Source organism: Chiloscyllium punctatum, chromosome 19, assembly GCF_047496795.1.
Source record: "Chiloscyllium punctatum isolate Juve2018m chromosome 19, sChiPun1.3, whole genome shotgun sequence".
Lineage (NCBI taxonomy): Eukaryota > Metazoa > Chordata > Chondrichthyes > Orectolobiformes > Hemiscylliidae > Chiloscyllium > Chiloscyllium punctatum.
Window position 1 is genome coordinate 87034028 of NC_092757.1, and position 21358 is coordinate 87055385.

The following is a 21358-nucleotide window of genomic DNA, read 5'->3' on the forward strand; positions in this document are numbered from 1 at the left end:
GATGACTCTATGTTGTTAAAGGCAAAGCCACTAACTCAGACACACTGCCCCAGTAAAGTGCATGAGTGTGGCCTCAAGTTCCACCTGCTCCAGAGTTGTGTAATAATATCTCAGAACCAGTGGATTCAAAAATGTCTAAAAAGTGCTTGAGGCTTAGCAAAGATCTTCCACCTCGGAACCCTTCAACCCCAGGGCATCCATATGGACTTCACCAATTTCCTCATTTCCCATCCCCCCACCTTACCCCAGTTCCAAATTTCCAGCACAGCACCATCCTCATGACCTGTCCCTCCTGTCAACCTTCCTTCCCAAATATCCACTCCACCCTCCTCTGTGACCTATCACTTTTACCCCATCCTCCATCCATCTATTGCACTCCCAGCTACCTTCTCCCCAGCCCCACCCCACCCATTTATCTCTCCAGCCTCATTCCTGATGAAGGGCTCCTGCCCGAAACATTGATTTTCCTGCTCCTCGGATGCTGCCTGACCTGCTGTGCTTTTCCAGCACCACTCTAATCTTGACTCTAATCTCCAGCATCAGCAGTCCTCACTTTCACCTAAAGACTGGATCTGCAGACATTGTAGGAACTGCAGGCCTCACTTCCTCCTTGCAGGAAACATTGGCATGTACCACAGAATGAGACCCTTCAGCCCATTATATGCATGTCTAGTCTGTGGTAAAGACACCAATTAGTTCCATTCTTCTGTTGCAGACAATTTGCCAGTCTTGGCAAGCACCAACCACAGATTCTTTAAATCAGCATGGTCAGAGATGTTGTGACACACCTTCAGAGCAGGTGGGACTTGAGCCTGCTGCCTCAGAGGTAGGGACACTGCCACTTCAGCACAAGAACACCTTGTCTTGCCACTGCTCTTTGTCCAGAGTCCCTCTTTAAAATTCTAAGCAAAATCACCACGGAGGTTGTTCCAAGTAGTCAGGAAAGGTTCTGAAAATGTAACTATTCTGGAGTAGGTTTTGTATCACAAATGCTTGTGACCTCCCGTTGTTTGGTTAAAAAATGAATGCACTAGGAGACGTCTCTACTATTATTTGGAACATTGCAGTAACTAATGCAATCATTTTCCAGAGTGTTATCATCCTTGTCACTGTCATCAATCTCAGCTCACAGTGCATTGGTACAAGACTTTGTTATTACTTTGCAAATCCCTTCTATTTGCAGGCTCATGGGAGCATAAATTTATTAAAAGCAAGACCGCCATGCTCCAGTTCCGCACTGGCAAGGCGACAGTGGTGAAGGTGCCAATGATGTACGTCAGAGCGACCATGCAGGCCACCACAGATCATACCCATGAGTGTGACGTTATCAGACTGCCATACAGCGCCAACGCCAGCATGCTGCTTGTAGTCCCGTATAAAACCTTCGGCCTGAGGCACATTGAGAGAGAACTCAGCTGGGAAATGGTTGACAACTGGCTCAAGGAGATGACTAACAGGTAGATTGGCAGCATTAGCCATTGCATTTGAAGTGTACTCTTCCTAAAATCATTGAATCACAGAATATGTACTGTGCTCCATTGAGGCCACATGGACCATCCAGAAAGCATTCCACCCACACCCGCTTCCCAGCACCCCCCCACCTCCACCCACCCCTCGCCAACTCTATCCTGATAACCTTGCATTTTCCATGGCCAACCCACCTAGTCTGCACATCCCTGAACACTATGGACAATTTAATATGGCCAATCCACCTAACCTGCACATCTTTTAGACTGTGGTGGGAAACCAAAGCACCCGGAGGAAACCCATGCAGACTCGAGGAGAACGTGCAAAACTCCACATAGAAAGTCTGCCTGAGGGTGAAATAGAACCCAGGTCCCTGGCGATATGATCCCATCAATTGCCTCTTCCCCAAAATGATCCACTTAAACACTGAGAAGATCGAATACTTACGCGTCTGTGTGTTTCTGCACATTTGTATTGCTCTGGTAACTTCGGAAATGATTTGGTTCCCCACCCCGAGAGGATGGTGTAAATTGTGGAATTCATAAACAGAGCGCTGTGAATGCTGGGAAAGGTAAAATAGTTCATGTTTTGAATCCTTCCTCCAGTTCAAGTGAAGTCCCCTTTACTCTCTCAGGTTGACCTGAACTAAAAGGCACCATTTGAGGCTTCTTGTGATACAGTGGTAGCATCCCTATCTCTGAGCCAGGAGGCCTGGGTTCAAACTTACCGCCTACTCCAAAGGTGTATCATAACATCCCTCAACAGGTGGATTAAGGGGGAAAAACATCTAAAGGGAACTGTTTTTAAGAAATGCAGAGACGTGGGGTCAATACTCATCACTCAGCCAAGACTGATATTGCCATTACTATTTCTCCCCTTCTGGTAACCAACTATGTGCAAACAGGTTACGGTGCTCTCTTTATTACAACACTTCCCAAAGTACTCCCGTGGCTGGAAAGTACTTTAGGATGTTCTGGCTTTGTGAAAGGCATGGAGTTAATCTTTCGAATCCGGTATGATTCCTCTAAGAACAGAGTCAACTCTGAGGAGGAGTCATTCTGAAATATTAACTCCGTTTTGGCCTCTCCACAGGTGATGCCAGACCTGCTGAGTTTCTCCAGCATTCTCCCGGTTTGTTTCAGATTTCCAACGTCTGCAGTATTCCGCTTTCAAGATTCCCTTCCCACTTCATCTCTGTTTTTGACACCAGTCATCCCCACGGACTCTGAGTGAAATGCCCAATCCTGATTAATTTTAACCACCGAGGAACTGACCAAATTCATGCACATAAGCACCTTCCAGCTTTTGACATGTGTCGTGCATTTCATGTGCCCTAGTTCACTTTGAGCACAAATCCCAGTGGTGATTTTCACTTCACACTAGCATTAGATTTGAAATGCTAAGCCCTATCATTGCCAACTCTCTCCAGTCACAATACCAGTAAAATCCAGTCTGATAACAGCTCATTCCTAACCTTTAAAAGGCAGTTTGAACTATTTTGCTGTCCAATCCTCACACTCATTATCCTTACAATCTCTCAATGATACTGGAAGGTTGGTGCCGTGCATTTGCTGTTAATAATGAGCTTGCCTTACCGAGAGACAGAAGGGCAAAGGCAATAGAGGGATGGGGTAAGTAGGTTATTAAAAGGGCTTTGATAGTCAAGCTGAAGTACTTGTTCGGGATATTATAAAGGTGACCTGATGACAAGCCAGGAGTTAAGGAGTTTTATGACCTTAATCAAGAACATTTTGTAGCGAATTGTAGTCACTTCTCTGAAAATGCACTTCGTTTGTCATGCATCTTTTTTCCCTTCCCCCACACTTCTTGTCTGTTCTGCCAATGTGAATATTCCTCTTTAGTTAAAAGCAAATAACTACGGATGCTGGAATCTGAAACCAAAAGAGAAAATGCTGGAAAATCTCAGCAGGTCTAACAGCATCTGTAAGGAGAGAAAAGAGCTGACGTTTCAAGTCTAACTGACCCTTTGTCAAAGCTGTCAAAATTTGCTTTTACCCACAATTCCCATGACTAACCCATCTAACCTGCACATCTTTGGACTGCGGGAGGAACCGCGAGCAGCTGGAGGAACCCACACAGACACGGGGAGAATGTGCAAATGGACAGTCACCCAATGTTGGAATCAAACCCTAGCACTGTGAGGCAGCAGGCTAACCACTGAGCCACCATGCTGTCAATGAATTGATTTTGGCAAGGGATCTATTTATGAAGGACTTCAGAACCACAGTGGATAACTGATGTGCAGATTCAGAGACAACGTAATTGAATGGCAGAGGAAACTGAGGGAGTCAATAGACTGATCCTGTCCTTTTGCTCCTTGATTTCACTGTAATTGCTGAGTTCAACCAAATGTCCTTGGTTAAGGAGGTGGGAGGGGAATCCTCTCCTTTTCAATATCCAAGGACTACACAAAGAGTTCGCATGTGTGGATCTGAGCTAAATCCAGGGGTGATTTTCACTTGGAGGAGAAAGTGAGGACTACAGATGCTGGAGATCAGAGCTGAAAATGTGTTGCTGGAAAAGCGCAGCAGGTCAGGCAGCATCCAAGGAACAGGAGAATCGACGTTTCGGGCATAAGCCCTTCTTCAGGAATCCTGTTCCTTGGATGCTGCCTGATCTGCTGTGATTTTTACTTGGACAATCTTGTCTTTTGATAGTCTGTCATAGAGTCACAGAGTCATAGAGATATACAGCATGGAAATAGGCCCTTCGGTCCAACCTGTCAATGCCGACCAGATATCCCAACCCAATCTAGTCCCACCTGTCAGCACCTGGCCCATATCTCTCTAAACCCTTCCTTTTCATATATCCATCCAGATGCCTTTTAAATGTTGCAATTGTACCAGCCTCCACCATTTTCTCTGGCAGCTCATTCCATACATGTACCACCCTCTCCGAGAAAAAGTTGCCTCTTAGGTCTCTTTTATATCTTTCCCCTCTCAGCCTTAACCTATGTCCCTCTAGTTCTGGACTCTGGCAATTACACAAGAAAGCGAGACGCGGGTCTGAAGCTCAATCTTTTTTGGATGGTTTTAGATGGTGAGTTAATAGGCGTAGAATTTACTTCCAAAGCTAGTGACTAAGGCAGACACAAAGCTGGCTCACATCATGAATTTGGATCTGTCACTGAAAGGAAAAGGGATTGAAGGGACACGGGAACAGGGCGATTGGATCCGTTTGCAGCTAGGCGGGCTGGACGGACCAACTGGGCTAAAAGGCTTGTTTCCTTTGTGTCGTGATGAATCCCTATGAGGCATCATTTCCAGGAGAGGATGTGAGGAAAGTGACACAGAGTTAAAGAATTCCTCATAAGCTGACTGTTCATTTGCAAGGTAGTTTGCAGCTGGTCCCTGCGGGTGAATCAATAAAAAATTTATAATTTTAGCATTTAAAATTTAGTGTAGTCAATTGAAATTTAAAACCCAATTAACATTTACAACCTACATTAAAATGGTACATATAGGACTCAACCTAATAGGATAACATCAAGCTGCTAGGAGCCAGTATCTTATTACACATTTTTTATAAAAAAAGGAGAGTGATAGAGAGATAATTCATCTTATGTTTACAGGCAATTTTATTCTTTACTTCATTTCCCTGAACTGTTAAAAAAAACACTTTGGCTATTAAATTGTGATTGGCTGGCTAGGCCATTATGTGTTTCCTTCCACGGTCTCCCCATCTCCAAGACAACAACTGATGTGAAGTTCGAAGAATGAACTACATTTATGTAGTGCCTCTCTCCATCTGGGAATGTCCCAAAATGCTTCACAACTGATCAGATCAGGCTCCACTGTCTGCCATAGATGCAGTGCTGGACTTTAAATCACAGGGTATTTGTACCTGATGAGGTGATACTTAACGTTAGCTCCCGTGATATAAGAATTAGGCCTGACTGAAATGGTACTGAAAGATTCCGCAGACATTTAATGCAGCTCCTGGTATTTCCATATATTACAATTTGTAGATAGGTAACATCAGTGTCATTTCAGTTGCTGGGCTAATGCAAAACAAGTTGGTTACAAACGGTATCTCACTTCCCTCAGCATGTAATGTTCGAAGTGACCCCCAGTAAGGTGGAGCCTGAGACTTTAATACCACCAGGCCACATCATGAGACAGTGATAATATCATGAGCATGCCTTTTAGAGGTATATTGCAGACGTGCCTGGAGGGCAAACACAGCAACAGCCAATAAACCATTGTTGTTAAATAGGAAAACATGGGGTTTCACCAAAAGCAAGTTAAATGATAGGATGCTTTGAGGGACAAATGTTGACCTCTGAAGAACTCCTCAGAGACCAGACCTTGCTTTAATGTCTCATTTGACAGCTGGTACCTTAACCAGTTTACAACACTTTTTAGATTAGATTAGATTACTTACAGTGTGGAAACAGGCCCTTCGGCCCAACAAGTCCACACTGCCCCGCCGAAGCGCAACCCACCCATACCCCTATATTTACCCCTTACCTAACACTACGGGCAATTTAGCATGGCCAATTCACCTGACCTGCACATCTTTGGACTGTGGGAGGAAACCGGAGCACCCGGAGGAAACCCACGCAGACACGGGGAGAACGTGCAAACTCCACTCAGTCATTCGCCTGAGGCGGGAATTGAACCCAGGTCTCTGGCGCTGTGAGGCAGCAATGCTAACCACTGTGCCCCCGCCTTGCCGTGCTTCCTCAGTACTGCACTGAGACGTAGTCTAGATTATGTGGTCTGGTCCTGTACCAGGACTTGTCCTTTCAGACTCAGTGGTTGGGGTACAATTACCAAACCAATACCGAATCAGTCTGGCACTTAATCCTGTGAGCTCTCTGATACCCCTCTCACTTAGCTATTCTTTACCTGTGGTGTGAGGCAGTGAACTAGTTGTAGTATAATTAAACCTTGGACCTTCTGCCCATGCAAAGTTAGTGTCTGATCATGCGATGAAGATAAGTGGGAATCATAGAGTTTATTCTTTCCAACATTTCATGATGTTCCATCCTTCTTCTAGACAGCTTTCATTGGTTTGCTGAAGTTTGCAACATAAAATATAGCTGATGGATGTGTCGTACCAAGTTGTCTTTATTGTGACGATCTTGTAATCTGTTACCGGCAGCAGGTAGGCCCATAATGCCCGGATCACGGTTGATAATTGACCAGCCAACCTGGCTCACTTGGAATGACAGAGAGGGCACTGAGAGTTGGAATGCTTCCCATTGCTGTTGAGAGACCATTCAGAACAATTTGTAAGTTGATGGAGTGACCCCAGTTTGCCATCAGGAAGCTCACCCTTTCCTGACTTTATAGTCCAACAGTTTATTTGAAATCACAAGCTCCCCCTTCTTCACACAAAGGAACAGGGCTCTGAAAGCTTGTGATTTCAAATAAACCCTTTGGACTATAACCTGGTGTTGTGTGACTTGTGACCTTGTCCACCCCAGTTCAATACTGGCACCATCACATCCCAATTCTATAGAATTGTAGAGTCTTACAGCACAGAAACAGACCCTCTGGTCCAACCCATCCATGCCAACCACGTTTCCCAAACTAAACTAGTCCCATTGTATGCGTTTGGCCCATATCCTTCTAAATTCTTTTCTATTCATGTACCTGTCCAAATATCTTTTAAATGGTGTAATTGTACCTGCCTCAACTATTTCTCTTTATCTTGAAATATTCAAACAGCATCTTTAGAAACACTTGGGATTTTTGTTATCCAAACTCTTAGGATTAAGGTCAGTGATGTGTGTCTTAATTATGAGAAAATGTGCACCAAAATCAGACAAGCAGTCATTTTACATGTGCTGATGCTTCAGCAGCTTTGTTTGCAGATGCTTCATCACGTTAATGGGTTTCCATTTGCATTAGATGCGCAGATGATCAAAAAGTAAATTCTCCTTTTCAAGTGCATTCAGCAGAGAGAATAATTGTTCCCCTGGGGTTCCTGCAGTCCAAGCCAGTCCAGGCACAAAGCAGGCGCTGTGGGTGGGGGGCTGGGGAGATGGAGCATCGGACTTTGTATATTTTCTGGTGGAATGTTGTCCACTTTGCCTTGATCACACAACTGAGATGGAGTTTCAGCATTACTGGTCCTGTAGCTATGAATCCAAACCTGAACCTCATACGCAGCCGAAGCTTCCACTATTTTCAACAATTGTCTGGAAAATGATCATTCATTGCAATGATTCACATATTAACCAAGTGCAACACTGTGGAATGCACGCTGAAGTCTTCACTTCAGTACAGAAACTGCTAGATGAATTCAGCAGAGCAACAGAATCCAATTGGACACTTTCTAATTTTATTTCTGGTCTCCAGCAGCACTTTGCTTTTGCATGCCTTATATACAATCATAGAGCTGTCCAGCACAGAAACTGACCCTTCAGTCCAAGTCACCCATGCCGACAAGATATCCTAAGCTAATCTAGTCCCATTTGTCAGCACTTGGCTCATATCCTTCTAACCCCTCTTCCTATTCAGATACCCAGCCAGATGCCGTTTAAATGCTGTAATTATTCCAGCCTCCACCACCTCCTCTGACAGCTCATTCCATACATGCACCATCCTCTTTGTGAAAAAAGTTGCACCTGAGGTCCCTTTTATATCTTTCCCCTCTCACCCTAAACCTATGCCCGTCACATGGGAAAAAGACCTTGTTTATTTCTCCTATTCATGCCCTAATGATTTTATAAACTTCCTCAGCCTCCAAAGATCCAGGAAAAACAGCCCCAGCCTATTCAGCCTCTCCCTATAGCTCAATCCCTCCAATCCTGGCAATATCTTTTCTGCACCCTTTCCCTGTGTCAGGGAGACCATGTTAAGTTACAGATTTGAGTCTAGCTAGGTACCTTCTTTGAATCAGTAGTCACTGCCAAATCATGAAAACTGACACAGACAGCTGTTTGTAAAAGTTCACTCACCCTGTGCTCTATGTACTTGTGTGATCAATAATGTAAGACAGAGATATAATATTAGCGTCCCCTTGTGATCTGGACTGGATACATATGTATTGTGTGTGAATTTTTTCAATCTTTCATAAAGGTGAATCACTTGGTAAGAGATCGTGTGAAATGAGTCATTAAACTGCTTTATTGCACTTCATATGAAGGCAAAGTTCTGAGCAAATTCACTTACTTCAATCGAAATAGCTTGGCTTTTTTTGCAAAATGAAACAAACATGCTTCACTTATCTCTCATCGCTGGGACACTTTATTTACCTTTCCCTTCTTGTTCTTCACTTGACTGAGTGTGTCAGCATTCCATTGTAAAAACCTCTCATTCTGTTTTATCTTCCCCTCCCTTCAGAGATTAAGGAAATTTCCAACAGCAGCAAATAAGAAGGGCTTCTTTTTTATGATCGTTTGAGTGATTGTTGTGATGAAAACAACTTTAATGTGTTTATATTATTTAGCTCTTGGTCAGGATCCATGGGTGAGCCCCCCCTCCCCCCAGTGGTGGCGAGGAGAGATAATGGGGTGAGCGGCGTCTGGTGAAATACTTGCCCCTTACATTTAGGATTTAGATTAGATTAGATTCCCTACAGTGTGGAAACAGGCCCTTTGGCCCAACAAGTCCACACTGACCCTCCAAAGAGTAACAACCCAGACCCATTTCCCTCTTGACTAATGCACCTAACTCTATGGGCAATTTAGCATGGCCAATTCACCTTACCTACACATCTTTGGACTGTGGGAGGAAACCGGAGCAGCCGGAGGAAACCCACACAGACACGGGGAGAATATGCAAACTCTTGCCTGAGGCTGGAATCAAACCTGGGACCCTGGTGGTGTAAAGCAGCAGTGCTAACCACTGGAGCCAATTTACTCAAACCTGCACCAGTTAAAGCTGGCCAGTGCTCAATTAACAGCTATTTAAGGACCTCAACTTGACCATTCTCCAATTAGCGGCCTGCCTGAGAAAGATGGCTGGGGTGCTGAAATGGGAAGCCAGGGGACAACTATCTGCCGGGCTGAGGAAAGGGGTCTTTATTTGCCCCAATATTGGGGCAATCAGAGGTACAAATGTCAGGCAAGGAAGTGGCTTCTAAAATCCACCCCTCTGCCCTTACTGTTGACCCTCCAGCATCCTCTCTCCCCAAGATAAAATGGTGTCAATGTCCTTAACTGATCAGCTAGTGGAGCACAGATAATAAGCCTGAAAGCTTATGTGCATTAACTTATCAGGAACATGAGGGAATTGCTAAAGCCATTAGCATATGTACATCGCAGCAGGAAACTGGTTAATCTAAATGGTCTGCCAATATTACACCTCCACTTTACTGTCTTGTTTCCCAAAGTGCAAGACAAAGAATTATTTCAATAAAGTGGTGGCCTGAAGACACTACTTGCGCTTTTAATATTCTGGTCTGTCTTAAGTGCCTTATGAAAAAAGCTTAATACCAACATTTTGCACAAGGGGCCTCTGATTTCACATGGCTATCATTAAAAAGAGATTAAAGACTGACCCTATTAGCTGTAGTGTCCGAGCTGCTAGCTGTGGCAAGGGTTATGTAGATCACAATGAATTAAAAACAGCTGCGACTGCTCCATTATGACAAATCTCTGACGATTGTACAGTGAATTTCTAATGCTCCAAATTATGTGATAGAATCAAAGAAAGGACACAACAAGGGAAAGGAAATGGTGGTTACGTTGTATCATAGAAACTAATCCAGTTAGTTCCTATTTTAATTTTCTAATGTATGTGAGGACCCCTGGGAAAGTGAGCCTTTGTTACCAACCCTTATTGCTGTCAAGAGTAGCTCAGGGTCTACTAGAAAGCTCTGTGGCTAGAATCACATGTAGGCCACACTGAATAAGAAGAACATGTTTGCTTCCTTAAAGGAACCAGATGGATTTTTCCAACAGTCCGTGGTGACCTCATTGTCCCCATTATTGAGATTAGCTTCCGGTTCATTGAAATTCAATTCTACCAGCTGTCATGAATGGGATTTGAACCCATGTCTCTACAGAAGGAGTCTTATCCTCCATTCCTGTGAGACCACTGTTCCATCCCCTACCCTTTACCCATAGCCTTGCAAATGTTCCCTCTTCGAGTATTTCCAATTCCCTCAGAAATTAATTATGGAATCAGCCTCCAAGCCCCTTTCAGGCAGCGTACTCTCACAAGTTACTACTTCTGAAAAGCTCTCCTTACTTGCCTCTGGTCCTTCTGAAAATTATTTTTTCAACTTTTCCTCAGCATCACTGGCTCTTCTGCCACAGTAAGCAGTTTATCCTTAACAATTAGATTTTTAAAATCTTCATGATTTTGAACACATTGCCAGAATCTCCCCTCAACCTTCTCTGCTAAGGAGATCAATTGAGAGTTCTCTAGTCTCACAACGTAATGGAAGTCCCAAAACCCTGAAATCATCCAAATGAACCTGCTCTGCACCCACTAACAAGGGCAGAGCCTATTGGGCAAAAACAGAGTGCAAGTGGTGACGTTGTGATAACCCAGCGACCCAGGCTTATGTGCGAGGGACATGTGTTCAAGTCCTACCATGGCAGATAATGAAATTTGAATTCAATTATAAAAATCTAAAATCGAAAGATAGCATGATGGTGACTGTATAAATGTTGATTGTTATAAAATTCCCTTTTAGTTCACTAATGTCCTTCAAGGAAGGAAATTGCTGTCCTTACCTGGTCTGGCTGATGTGTGTCTCTAGATTCACAGCAGTGTGATTGACTTTTAATTGCTTTCTGACAATAAGGGATGGTCAGTAACTGCTGGCCTAGCTAGTGACACTCACTGTCCATGAACAAATCAAAACATTCGAATGATTCTCTTGGTCCCCAACAAAAAAGTAGCCCTCTACATTCTTGAACCTTTGATTGCCATTCACAATCATAGACAAATTGGTTTCTTGGTGACTGCAGACTGAACATACAGTGTGCTCATAGTGTACAAATAAGACAGTGAACATGAATTTCCATATTCTAATATTGGGGCAGCTATCTTAAGTGCTTGATATTTTATCTCTGTAACCAACTAACAGCATATGCAATTGTTAAATATGGCACAATTACTTCTCAATAAGGAGTCACCAGAGGCTGACAGATTTGTCCAGTGATGAGTTTGCCTATATATTGGTGACAAGTCGTCAAAGTAACTCATGACATGAAATAGTTTGAGACGTTTTTTAAAAATGCAAGCTTTTCTTTTGACTTTATTTATAGCTGAGTTCTGCTGCCTGGTTCACGAAATCGACTCACATAAGATCAAAGACTGGATTACTCCCGCACTAGTCTCTGTCAAGAAAGTGAAATGCAGGCACCAGCTCATTAAAATTTGATACTGAAAATGGAAATACAAAAAAAAAGAAGCATTAGAAGTCTGAAAATAGTATTTTTGAACATCGTGGCTTTTAATTTACCCTGCAGTATATCAAGTTTATACTTACTTCATATGTTTGACTTGCAATGTACATTGGCGAACAGAACTCATGGATTCAGACATACATCTGACATCAAAAGGGTGAGACATTAGGCAATAGTTCTGGTTTGGCTGACATATTAAAGTTTTTTTTTAAAAGTCTGAAAACTTACAGAACACTTCACTTGACAGGTGCCACATGTTACTGTATTCACTGGAGTACTGGGGCTGTGACATCAACAGAGTGCACTACATAACTCACCAAGACTGCTCCAGAGATGTACAAACCAAGGAAGATGAGAGTGGCTACGATGTAAAAGTCACATTGATAGTGATGGAAGGAAGTGACAGCCACCTTAGCATTGCCTGGTCAACAAGCTGAAAATCTCCAACAACCAATGCCAAATGGACTGTAGCAATTCAGGGAGAAAGGCCACCATCACATTCCCAGGGCACCAAGGAAGGGGCAATAAATTTCAGCCTTACCAGTTCCACACAAACAAATAACTCACATTTTTAAAAAAGCTGCTTTAAATTATTACATTATTGCAAAGCAAATAATGAGGTATTGTACCTGCTACTAATACCTCTGTCTTCAAACATACGATATTAATAGTGGCATCTTTTTTTGTAAGAGATGGTTTACATTGTGATGGTTAACTGTACGCTAAGCTTGTCTCCTGTGTTGTGTTCATGCTCTGTGATGAAACTAGAGTGTCCTCTCTGGGACACAAGCCTGGGCAAAAATGATGAAGACCCTGTGTTGCCCAAAATGCCCATCTTGACCTCCTCAGTTGAGTTCAAAGGTGAAGCATTAAGTTTGTCACCAGCTTGATTGCAAGAATTGCTGAAAATGTGACATTTTCATACATTCCTTCAACTTTAAGCTCCACTTTAGCTATTTTTGTGGAGTTTGTTTCTTCAACCTTCTATTTTCCCAAGGTATCCACTAAATGAACCCACATCCAGAAGACATTTCACTCAGCACGAGGCTGTGTCCACATGTCCTTGAGCCTGCACTGAATGCCTGGTGGACAAACTTCCTCTAGCTTTCCCTGAAGCTTTGGCCTAAGGGGAAGAGGCGATGATACAGGAGATGCATTTTTATATGTCACTATGAGGAGGCATGGGTGAGACCAATGTTTGAATGTTCATGAACTGCTTTTTAAATAATTTGTTTATGGAATGTGGGCATCACTGGCTAGGCTAGTACTTATTGCCCATCCCTAATTATGCAGGGGGCAGTTAAGAGTCAATCACATCGCTGTGGGCCTGGGGTCACATGTAAGCTCGACCAGGGTAAAGGTGGTAGTTTCCTTCCCTAAAGCGCGTTAGTAAACCAGTTGGGTTTTACCTGACAATCAACAATGGTTTCTTGGTCATCAGTAGATTCTTGAATTCTAGACTTTTCTTTTAAAATTGGACTCAACTTCCATCATCTGCTGTGGCAGGATTAAATCCCCAGAACACTAGCTGAGTTTCTGCATTAATAGTCTAGTGATAATACCAGTAGGCCATTTTCTCCCCATGATTGGCTCTCTAGGCGGTTTCAGAGGACCGATAAGAGTCAACCACATCGCTGTGGGTCTGGAGTCATGTCCATTCAGATTGGGTAAGAGATGGCAGATTTCCTTTCCTGAAGAACATTAGTGACCAGATAAGTTTCCATTAACAATTGATGGTAGTTTTATGGTTACCATCACAGACACTAGATTTATTTCAGAAATTTTTAAACAAATTCCTATCGGAAAGGTGTTGTGAAACTTGAAAGGGTTCAAAAAAGATTTACAAGGATGTTGGCAGAGTTGGAGGCTTTGAGTTATAGGGAAAGGTTGAATAGGCTAAGGCTGTTTTCCCTGGAGTGTCAGAGGCTGAGGGGTGACTTTATAGAGGTTTATAAAATCATGAGGGGCATGGATAGGGTAAATAGACAAAGTCTTTTCCTGGAGTGGGGGAGTCCAGAACTAGAGGGCATAGGTTTAGGGTGAGAGGGGAAAGATATAAAAGAGACCTAAGGGGCATCTTTTTCATGCAGAGGATGGTACGTGAATGGAACAAGCTGCCAGAGGAAGTGGTGGAGGCGAGTACGATTGCAGCATTTAAAAGGCATCTAGATGGGTATATGAATTGGAAGGATATGGGCCAGGTACTGGTAGTTGGGACTAGATTGGGTTGGGGTATCTGGTCAACATGGACAAGTTGGACTGAAGGGTCTGTTTCCGTGCTGTACACCTCAATGACTCTATAATTGAATTGGAATGCCAACAATTACCGTGGTGGGATCTGAACTCATGCTCCCAGACAATTAACCTTGCTCTCTAGATTACTAGTCCAGTGATATTACCACTGAACCACTATATCTCCACAGTGGCTTACTAATGGACAGGCTGACAGGGAGGCACTTATATGTTTGGCTTCCTGTAACATACTGGTGCTAGTCAGTGGTAGATGTTGAAAATGTGAAACAAATCAGCACATAAAAGTGGACAATGTACAGTCTATCTTCACCCATGTATAAATTTAAGGCTGAGAACAGGGGGAATTTCTTTTCTCAGAGAGTTGCGGGTCTTTAGAACTCCTTACTATAGAGACCAAAGTCATGCATATTTAAGACTGAGACAGATATATGGAAAGGACAGTAAAGTGGGTGAGGAATATCAGATCAGTCATGGTTCTATTGAATTGCAAAGCAAGCTCGAGGGCCAAATGGATTAATCCTGTTCCTATTTCTTATGGTTTTATCTCACATCAACATATAGACATTGTGAAAGATTCACACAATATATATCTGACCCATGGCTTTTTGTTAGATGTTCCTGTATAACCACTCATTCTTGGCTGAGACACCAGTGGGTGGCACGATGGCACAGTGGTTAGCACTGCTGCCTCACAGCGCCAGAGACCTGGGTTCAATTCCCGCCTTGGGCAACTATCTGTGTGGAGTTTGCATATTCTCCCCATGTCTGTGTGGGTTTCCTCCAGGTGCTCCGGTTTCCTCCCACAGTCCAAAGATGTGCAGGTCAGGTGAATTGGCCATGCTAAATTGCCCGTAGTGTCAGGTGAAGGGGTAAATGTCGAGGGATGGGTTGCTCTTTGGAGAGTCGGTGTGGATTTGTTGGGCCGAAGCGCCTGTTTCCACACTGTAGGGAATCTAGTCAAACCACTCATTCTTGGCTGAGACACCATTTAGTAAACCTTCTTTTCGATCTCTATCGATACCTCTGTCACAGATATATTGATCTGTAAAAATATAGAAAACCTTGCTAATGCTGTAGGCTCCATAATACTGGATACGTGTAAGTTTGAAAAGGAGGTGAAGTAAATCAGGAAGTTAAGGGGATGTCATACTAGGACGAATTAATACTTCATAGATTATACCGGAAGTCATTCTGAAGGGACATAAAGAATTTCACAGGTTTGAAGCCCTGGGAAAGAACTTGTTAAGGATGTTTCGATTTTTACTTTGCGCTGATGTCAGGCAGTGTAACTGCCACAATTGATCTTGGTCCCTGGATTGTGAAATCAGAGAAATAACAGTCCGGGTTCCAGCTTTTAACTGCTCCTCAGTAACCCCCTTTTGAAGGTGTACATGTCTGATAGGAACCAGTTTGCACATGGTTTATATATGAGAGTCCCTCATTCATTGCCATCAGCCATCAATGCTGCTCTCAGCAATAGTTCAGAAAGGGCCTGATGCTGATACAATTTTATTCTGAGTAAGGAGTCAGTGCATAAAAGCAAATTACTGCGGATGCTGGAATCTGAAACCAAAAGAGAAAATGCTGTAAAATCTCAGCAGGTCTGGCAGCATCTGTAAGGAGAGAAAAGAGCTGACGTTTCGAGTCTAACTGACCCTTTGTCAAAGCTTTGACAAAGGGTCAGTTAGACTGGAAATGTCAGCTCTTTTCTCTCCTTACAGATGCTGCCAGACCTGCTGAGATTTTACAGCATTTTCTCTTGGTAAGGAGTCAGTGTGTTTGCACTGAGGAAGATGGAAGGAAAGATTGACAATGATGAACAGAGAACAACAGAGAAACTGAAAACATATGAGATAATGTGATGCTGATCAAAGGTCCAGATACAAATTAAAATTTTATGGCATACCTTTCCCTTTAAATATTTTAATTGAACACATAGATTCTAGTTGAGTGTTGGATGTCTTAGTGATTTATGTCTGTTCTTTCACAGGACAAGGGAGGTCTATATTCCAAAGTTCACTCTACATGGCAACTATGACTTAATTGAAATGTTTGAAGGTCTGGGCGTGACTGATCTCTTCCACAACAAAGCAGATCTGTCTGGTATTTGTGAACACAGAAATTTGTATGTTAACTCGGTGAGTAATTCAGTTGTGTTTTCACTACACACTCCAAGAAGACAAACATTCCATATAAATTCTACCAAGTCCCACAGAATCACAGAATTGTGACGAATTATTATCTAGTCCATCTTTTTCACCTACGGCCAATCCCTTTTCACCATACCCCTACATACCATTATCCATCTGAATGTCTCAACTGAACCTGCCTCCATCACAATTCCAGAGGAAATGCATTCCAGACCCTAACTGTGTGAAAACGTTTTATTTCCTCACATCAACTCTGTTTCGTTTGCACGTCAATTTAAATCTATATCCTTTTGTTCTTGTTTCTTTTACAAGCAGAAATAATTTCTTCCCCATCTGCTCTGTTAAGCCCACTCATTATTTTGAAAACCTCTATCAGATCGTATCTCAGCCTTCTTCTCTCCAAGGAGAATGCTCTCAACTTCTTCAATCTCTCCTCATAGCTGAAGAAGATGAAGTAGGATAGTGATTGGCCAACTCCGATATAGGGTACCGTAACTAAGTTGTTAAGACATTGAGTTCAAACCCTACCAGGGCAACAAGAGAAATTTATCAAATCAGAAATAAAAAGTTAGTATCAAAAATGGTGACTGTAAAACTAATGGTTAATGTTTAAAATCCATCTGGTGCCCTTTGGTGTTTTTATTTGATCTTGCTTATATATGACTCCAGACCAAAATAAAATGCTCATTCCTAATTGCCCTCTGCAAGCTAATTAGTTGGATTAAAATAGACACGACAAATTGCACTTGTTTAAGAAGGTTCATTGCCTTCTTTTCTAAGGTACTCAGGATAGGCAATAAATGTTGGCCTTGCCAGGGATTCCCACACTCTGAGTAAATAAATAGAGCTAGAAAAACTACAGATAGCCACAACTCATGTTATCCCAGGATGCGTAATAGTAGAAAACCAGCTGTGATCTAGTTAATGGTGCAGCAAGCTCAAGCAACCAAATGACCCAGTCATGCTACTATTTCCATGGTCCAATAAGATGCACCACGTTGATGTGCACCCCAACTTTGCCTGCAAGACAAAGTTCTGATCTGTGCTGAGATCTGACTACTACACACTACTGTGCCCAAGAAATCAGCCTTCATTTATGGACTTAGATGATGTGTTGGGACTTGCCATAGCTGAAAGAAGGTGGGGGTTGCTATTGGTGACTTACAACCAAGTCTGATTCTATCCTTATCTGCTTCTCAAGTGCTGGTAGTTCACCAACTAACAAGATACTGGCAGGAGGATCAGTAACCAGAGGGCACGGATTTCACATAATCACCAAAACGGTGGGAGTAATAAGGAGATTTTGTATTTTACATACATTCAGGACACATTGTTGAAATGGTGCTGGTGGGAGCAGATTCAACAGCAATTTGCACAAAGGAACTGAATCTCTATTAAAAAAGATGGGGAGTCTTCATGACCAGATCTGGAAAGAGCAAGGTAGTAGGACTGAAACAGAAATTGCTGGAAAAGCTCAGCAGGTCTTGCAGCATCTATGGAAAGCAATCAGAGTTAACCTTTTGGACCAAGTGACCCTTCCTCAGAATTGAAATGTTAACTCTGAAAATATTAGATCTGATTTCTCTCCATGGATGCTGCCAGACCTGCTGAGCTTTTCCAGCAATTTCTGTTTTTGTTCCTGAGTTCCAGAATCTGCAGTTATTTCAGTTTTTGTTATGGTAGTCGGACTAATTGGTCATTCTTTCAAGAAAACCAGTACATGTGGACTGGGCTGAAATCTCCTTCTGTGATGTATAATTCCATGGCGACGAAGATGAATCTTGTTAATTTTATTTCACCTTAGGCTCTGAGTCCTGTTGCTATCCAAGCTGAGATTAGATAATTCAGAAGAACTAATTTAGAAACAAGCTCCTGATAGATATAACTCAGTTCCTCGCTAGATTGTGGTGTGCACCAACAGAGCTACTCAGTGAGTAATGTGAATGCATGTCGAATATTTACTGATTTTACCAGTACTCACATCCTTTTATTTCCTTCTGTCCCACAGCTGAAGCAACATGTTGCACTGAAGGTGGATGAGGAAGGAAGTGAAGTTGCTGCTGTCTCTCTTTCTGGTTTCATGCCTCTCTCTTCACAGGCCAAATTTATGGCCAATCGCCCATTCCTATTCCTTATCCTTGAGCATCACACCCAATCACTGCTGTTCATGGGGCGAGTAATGAACCCTTTAAACCAATAGATGGAAGGCAATAGGCATGGCCATGGAAAGTCTGGCAGACGTAAAGGTATATTATGTTAAATGTAGAGGCCAGAGAATTCCCAAACTAACCACTGCATAGCTTAATTATTCACTTTACGTTGTCTGTTCTTACATGGTATGACAATTTGCTGAAGATTATTAGTTTCTAAGCCCTGTTGGAGGTATTTTCTTCAGAAAAATAATGTGGTTGGAAAGTCAAAATGAGGGGACAACAAAATCTGCATCCCAGAATCTTGGAACAGGACAATACTGGTGTGTAGTTACACTCCATTGTGTCCCTAAATGCACTGCATTTATACTTACGTTTGGACATTTCCCCTTCACTTTGCAGAGTACGCTGGCTTATTTGATGTTTTTTGCCTCCCCCCGGAGTTCACAAAGTTTCAGCTGGGGTTATTGGATTGACACAAGATATCAATTGCACAGGACAAGCTGGGTGAATCAGAGGGTGTTGTCCATTATTGTCCATCTTTCTGCTCAATCAGTCCCTACTAAGCTTTCTGGCCTTAGCTAGGAAGTAGTTAAGAAGCTACAATTGGCCTCAGCACTGCATAATAAATGTAATAAACTGCGTAAAAAAGGTAATAAATGATGGGGTTCCCTTCTTCATATTGCTATCCTTGTGTGTATGTAAATGACAGGTGAGGAAAGGATCAAGCTTACCTGTGATGCCTTCCAAGACTGAACAACCTGCTGACAGTCTCTGCACAGACAGAGATTGTCCATTCAGGTAAAGAATGGAGTGAGATATTGGCTGACTCACAACCATAACCATTCAAGTTAAGGCTCCTATTTTTATCAAATAGTTGGGCACGTCTTTGGAGCAAGTGAGTATGAATTAAACTGGAAAATAATTTGGTTTTAGGCAGGGGATATTATATATTGAAGAATATCCTTTCTATCTTCTTCAGTTCTTTGCCCAAAAACAGGTAAAACTCACAGCACCTCAATCACCATCACAGGTTAGGGCAAGGATGTAGGTCCCAAATCCATGCTAACCAGATCATCCATCTGATCTACACCGGTCATCCAGATCCCTAAAGAATTCACACTGCCATGGCAACATTCACATTCTTGTCTACAACAATGAATAGCTTATTCAGTTCACATGGCTCTTCCTCCTTCCATGTTTGGTAGGATTTGCAAGTCAATCCTCAACCTGTTTGGCCAAATTATGAAGACACCTTCTGTGGCCATCATATCCTGGAGTTGAGACTCGAACCCAGAGTTTCTGAATTAGTGACGCATAACACTGCACTACAAGACCTCTGTATCATGCTCCTTACAAAACAATTATAATAATTTCAATTTGTGAATTTCTTGTGCTTTAGTAGTAGACATTGATTTCAAATAATTCTCAATATGTTTGGCCATCTTTTAAATGGTTATGGCTATGTAGTGGTAAGGGTACCAGACTAGCAAATCCCAAAACATCAAGTGATAAAATTGAAATAAATTCAATAAATCTGCTGATTTGTGGGTGAGCAGCAGGAAAAGAATTGTGAAAATTGTTGAGGAGACTCAACTTCTTCACTCATATCTTTCCGGTAAAGGAATCTGCCACCCACAAGCAGCATGATCTCTACCATCCCATACTCTGTGGTTGACTTGTAATGCCCTCCAAACTGACATAACTGAACATGTTAATCAGTGGTTCATCTACCTTCTCAGGGTAACCATGGAGATGATTTTGTTTGCCTGCATCACCTACATCCCTGATTGTCAACTAGACTTTTCAGATATTTATTATACTTTGTGATGAAGACAAATGTGTCTTTCCAGGAGAGATTGGCATTGCCCACACAGATTGTGCTCTGCAACAGTGATTGTAAAACCTTTCCAGAAAACAACAGTTTGAAATTAAAGCCCATTGCTTTGTATGGTCCAAAAATATATACAGTTTAAGTTTAAAACATATATATTACAGCAGACGTGAATATATTTCAGATTGATTGGTCAACATTAATGTTCAAGTTGATATTTCTGGTACTCTTGGTTTACTTTTTTTTGGACAAAGACCATATGGTTCAGTTAACTTCTTTGGTCACTAAACCAATCATGGTTGAGGCTGTATTTGCATTGCTTGATGACCACTTATTTGGAACTTACTTTCATGTGTGTTTTGTATAAGTTTTAAAGTAGAAAAATACTGCAAATGATAGCAGCGATGATTTAGGTGCCTGCTTCCCCTAATTTGCTGTGTGAAAGATTTGGTATCAAATCCTGACGATTCTGCAATAAGAATCAATCACTCTATTTAAATCAATTGAGTCAGTTTCATTGTTAACTCACATTTAATCTGATCAATAAATACAATAATGAGAAATTTTAGCCTGTTTATGTGCACTTGATGTTTTGACTCAATGGATAATATTTTGGCAATAGATGTCAAGCTTGAGTAATTGTGTTCTTTCTGGGTCTATGTGTGGGCAGGACCTTCATAGTGAACTCTTACTTAACAAATAAGGACGCTTACTTTTGTCTGGACAGGGTTCAATGGTCCACTATCATGCCTCAAGTCATGGCAATTTGGGTCACAAGGCAAAGACAATTCTGTTCAGTTGGCAACTACACTCAACACAGACTTGTCTGGATTTAATCGAGTACCTGGAGGTTGAGGAAATGCTGTTCTTACTGTTACTGTCCTGTTGGTGAATAATTTCGCATTTAGAACACTAAACTTTGTTATTATCTTCAATATGTGCAAATTAACACAAATATTGTTTCAAACTAAATTTGGAGTCCCAAGGCTCCCCTTTAGGCAACACAGTCTTTACCCATTTCAATGTCATTTTGAAATGTTCTCCATAAATACTGCACATGGTTATAACTCCCTCTCTCAACCTTCAAAAACCTCTTCAAAATCATGCTCTCTAATCTTGATTTAGCTGATCATCCTTAATTCGTTTGCCTCCACCATTCATTGTCTGA

The 21358-nt window shown here is 42.1% G+C and overlaps 1 protein-coding gene across 1 annotated transcript in view; it reads left to right on the top strand.

The window, feature by feature from the left end:
- The window catches only part of LOC140491578 (heparin cofactor 2-like), a 33791-nt gene extending 13038 nt beyond the window's left edge, over positions 1-20753 (top strand). The window contains exons 2-4 of the mRNA XM_072589982.1: positions 1184-1457; positions 16047-16194; positions 18215-20753. Coding sequence (XP_072446083.1) covers positions 1184-1457; positions 16047-16194; positions 18215-18406 — 614 coding nt within the window. The 3' untranslated portion in view covers positions 18407-20753. The remainder of the gene's footprint in view (positions 1-1183; positions 1458-16046; positions 16195-18214) is intronic.
- The last annotated feature ends 605 nt before the right edge of the window (positions 20754-21358 follow it).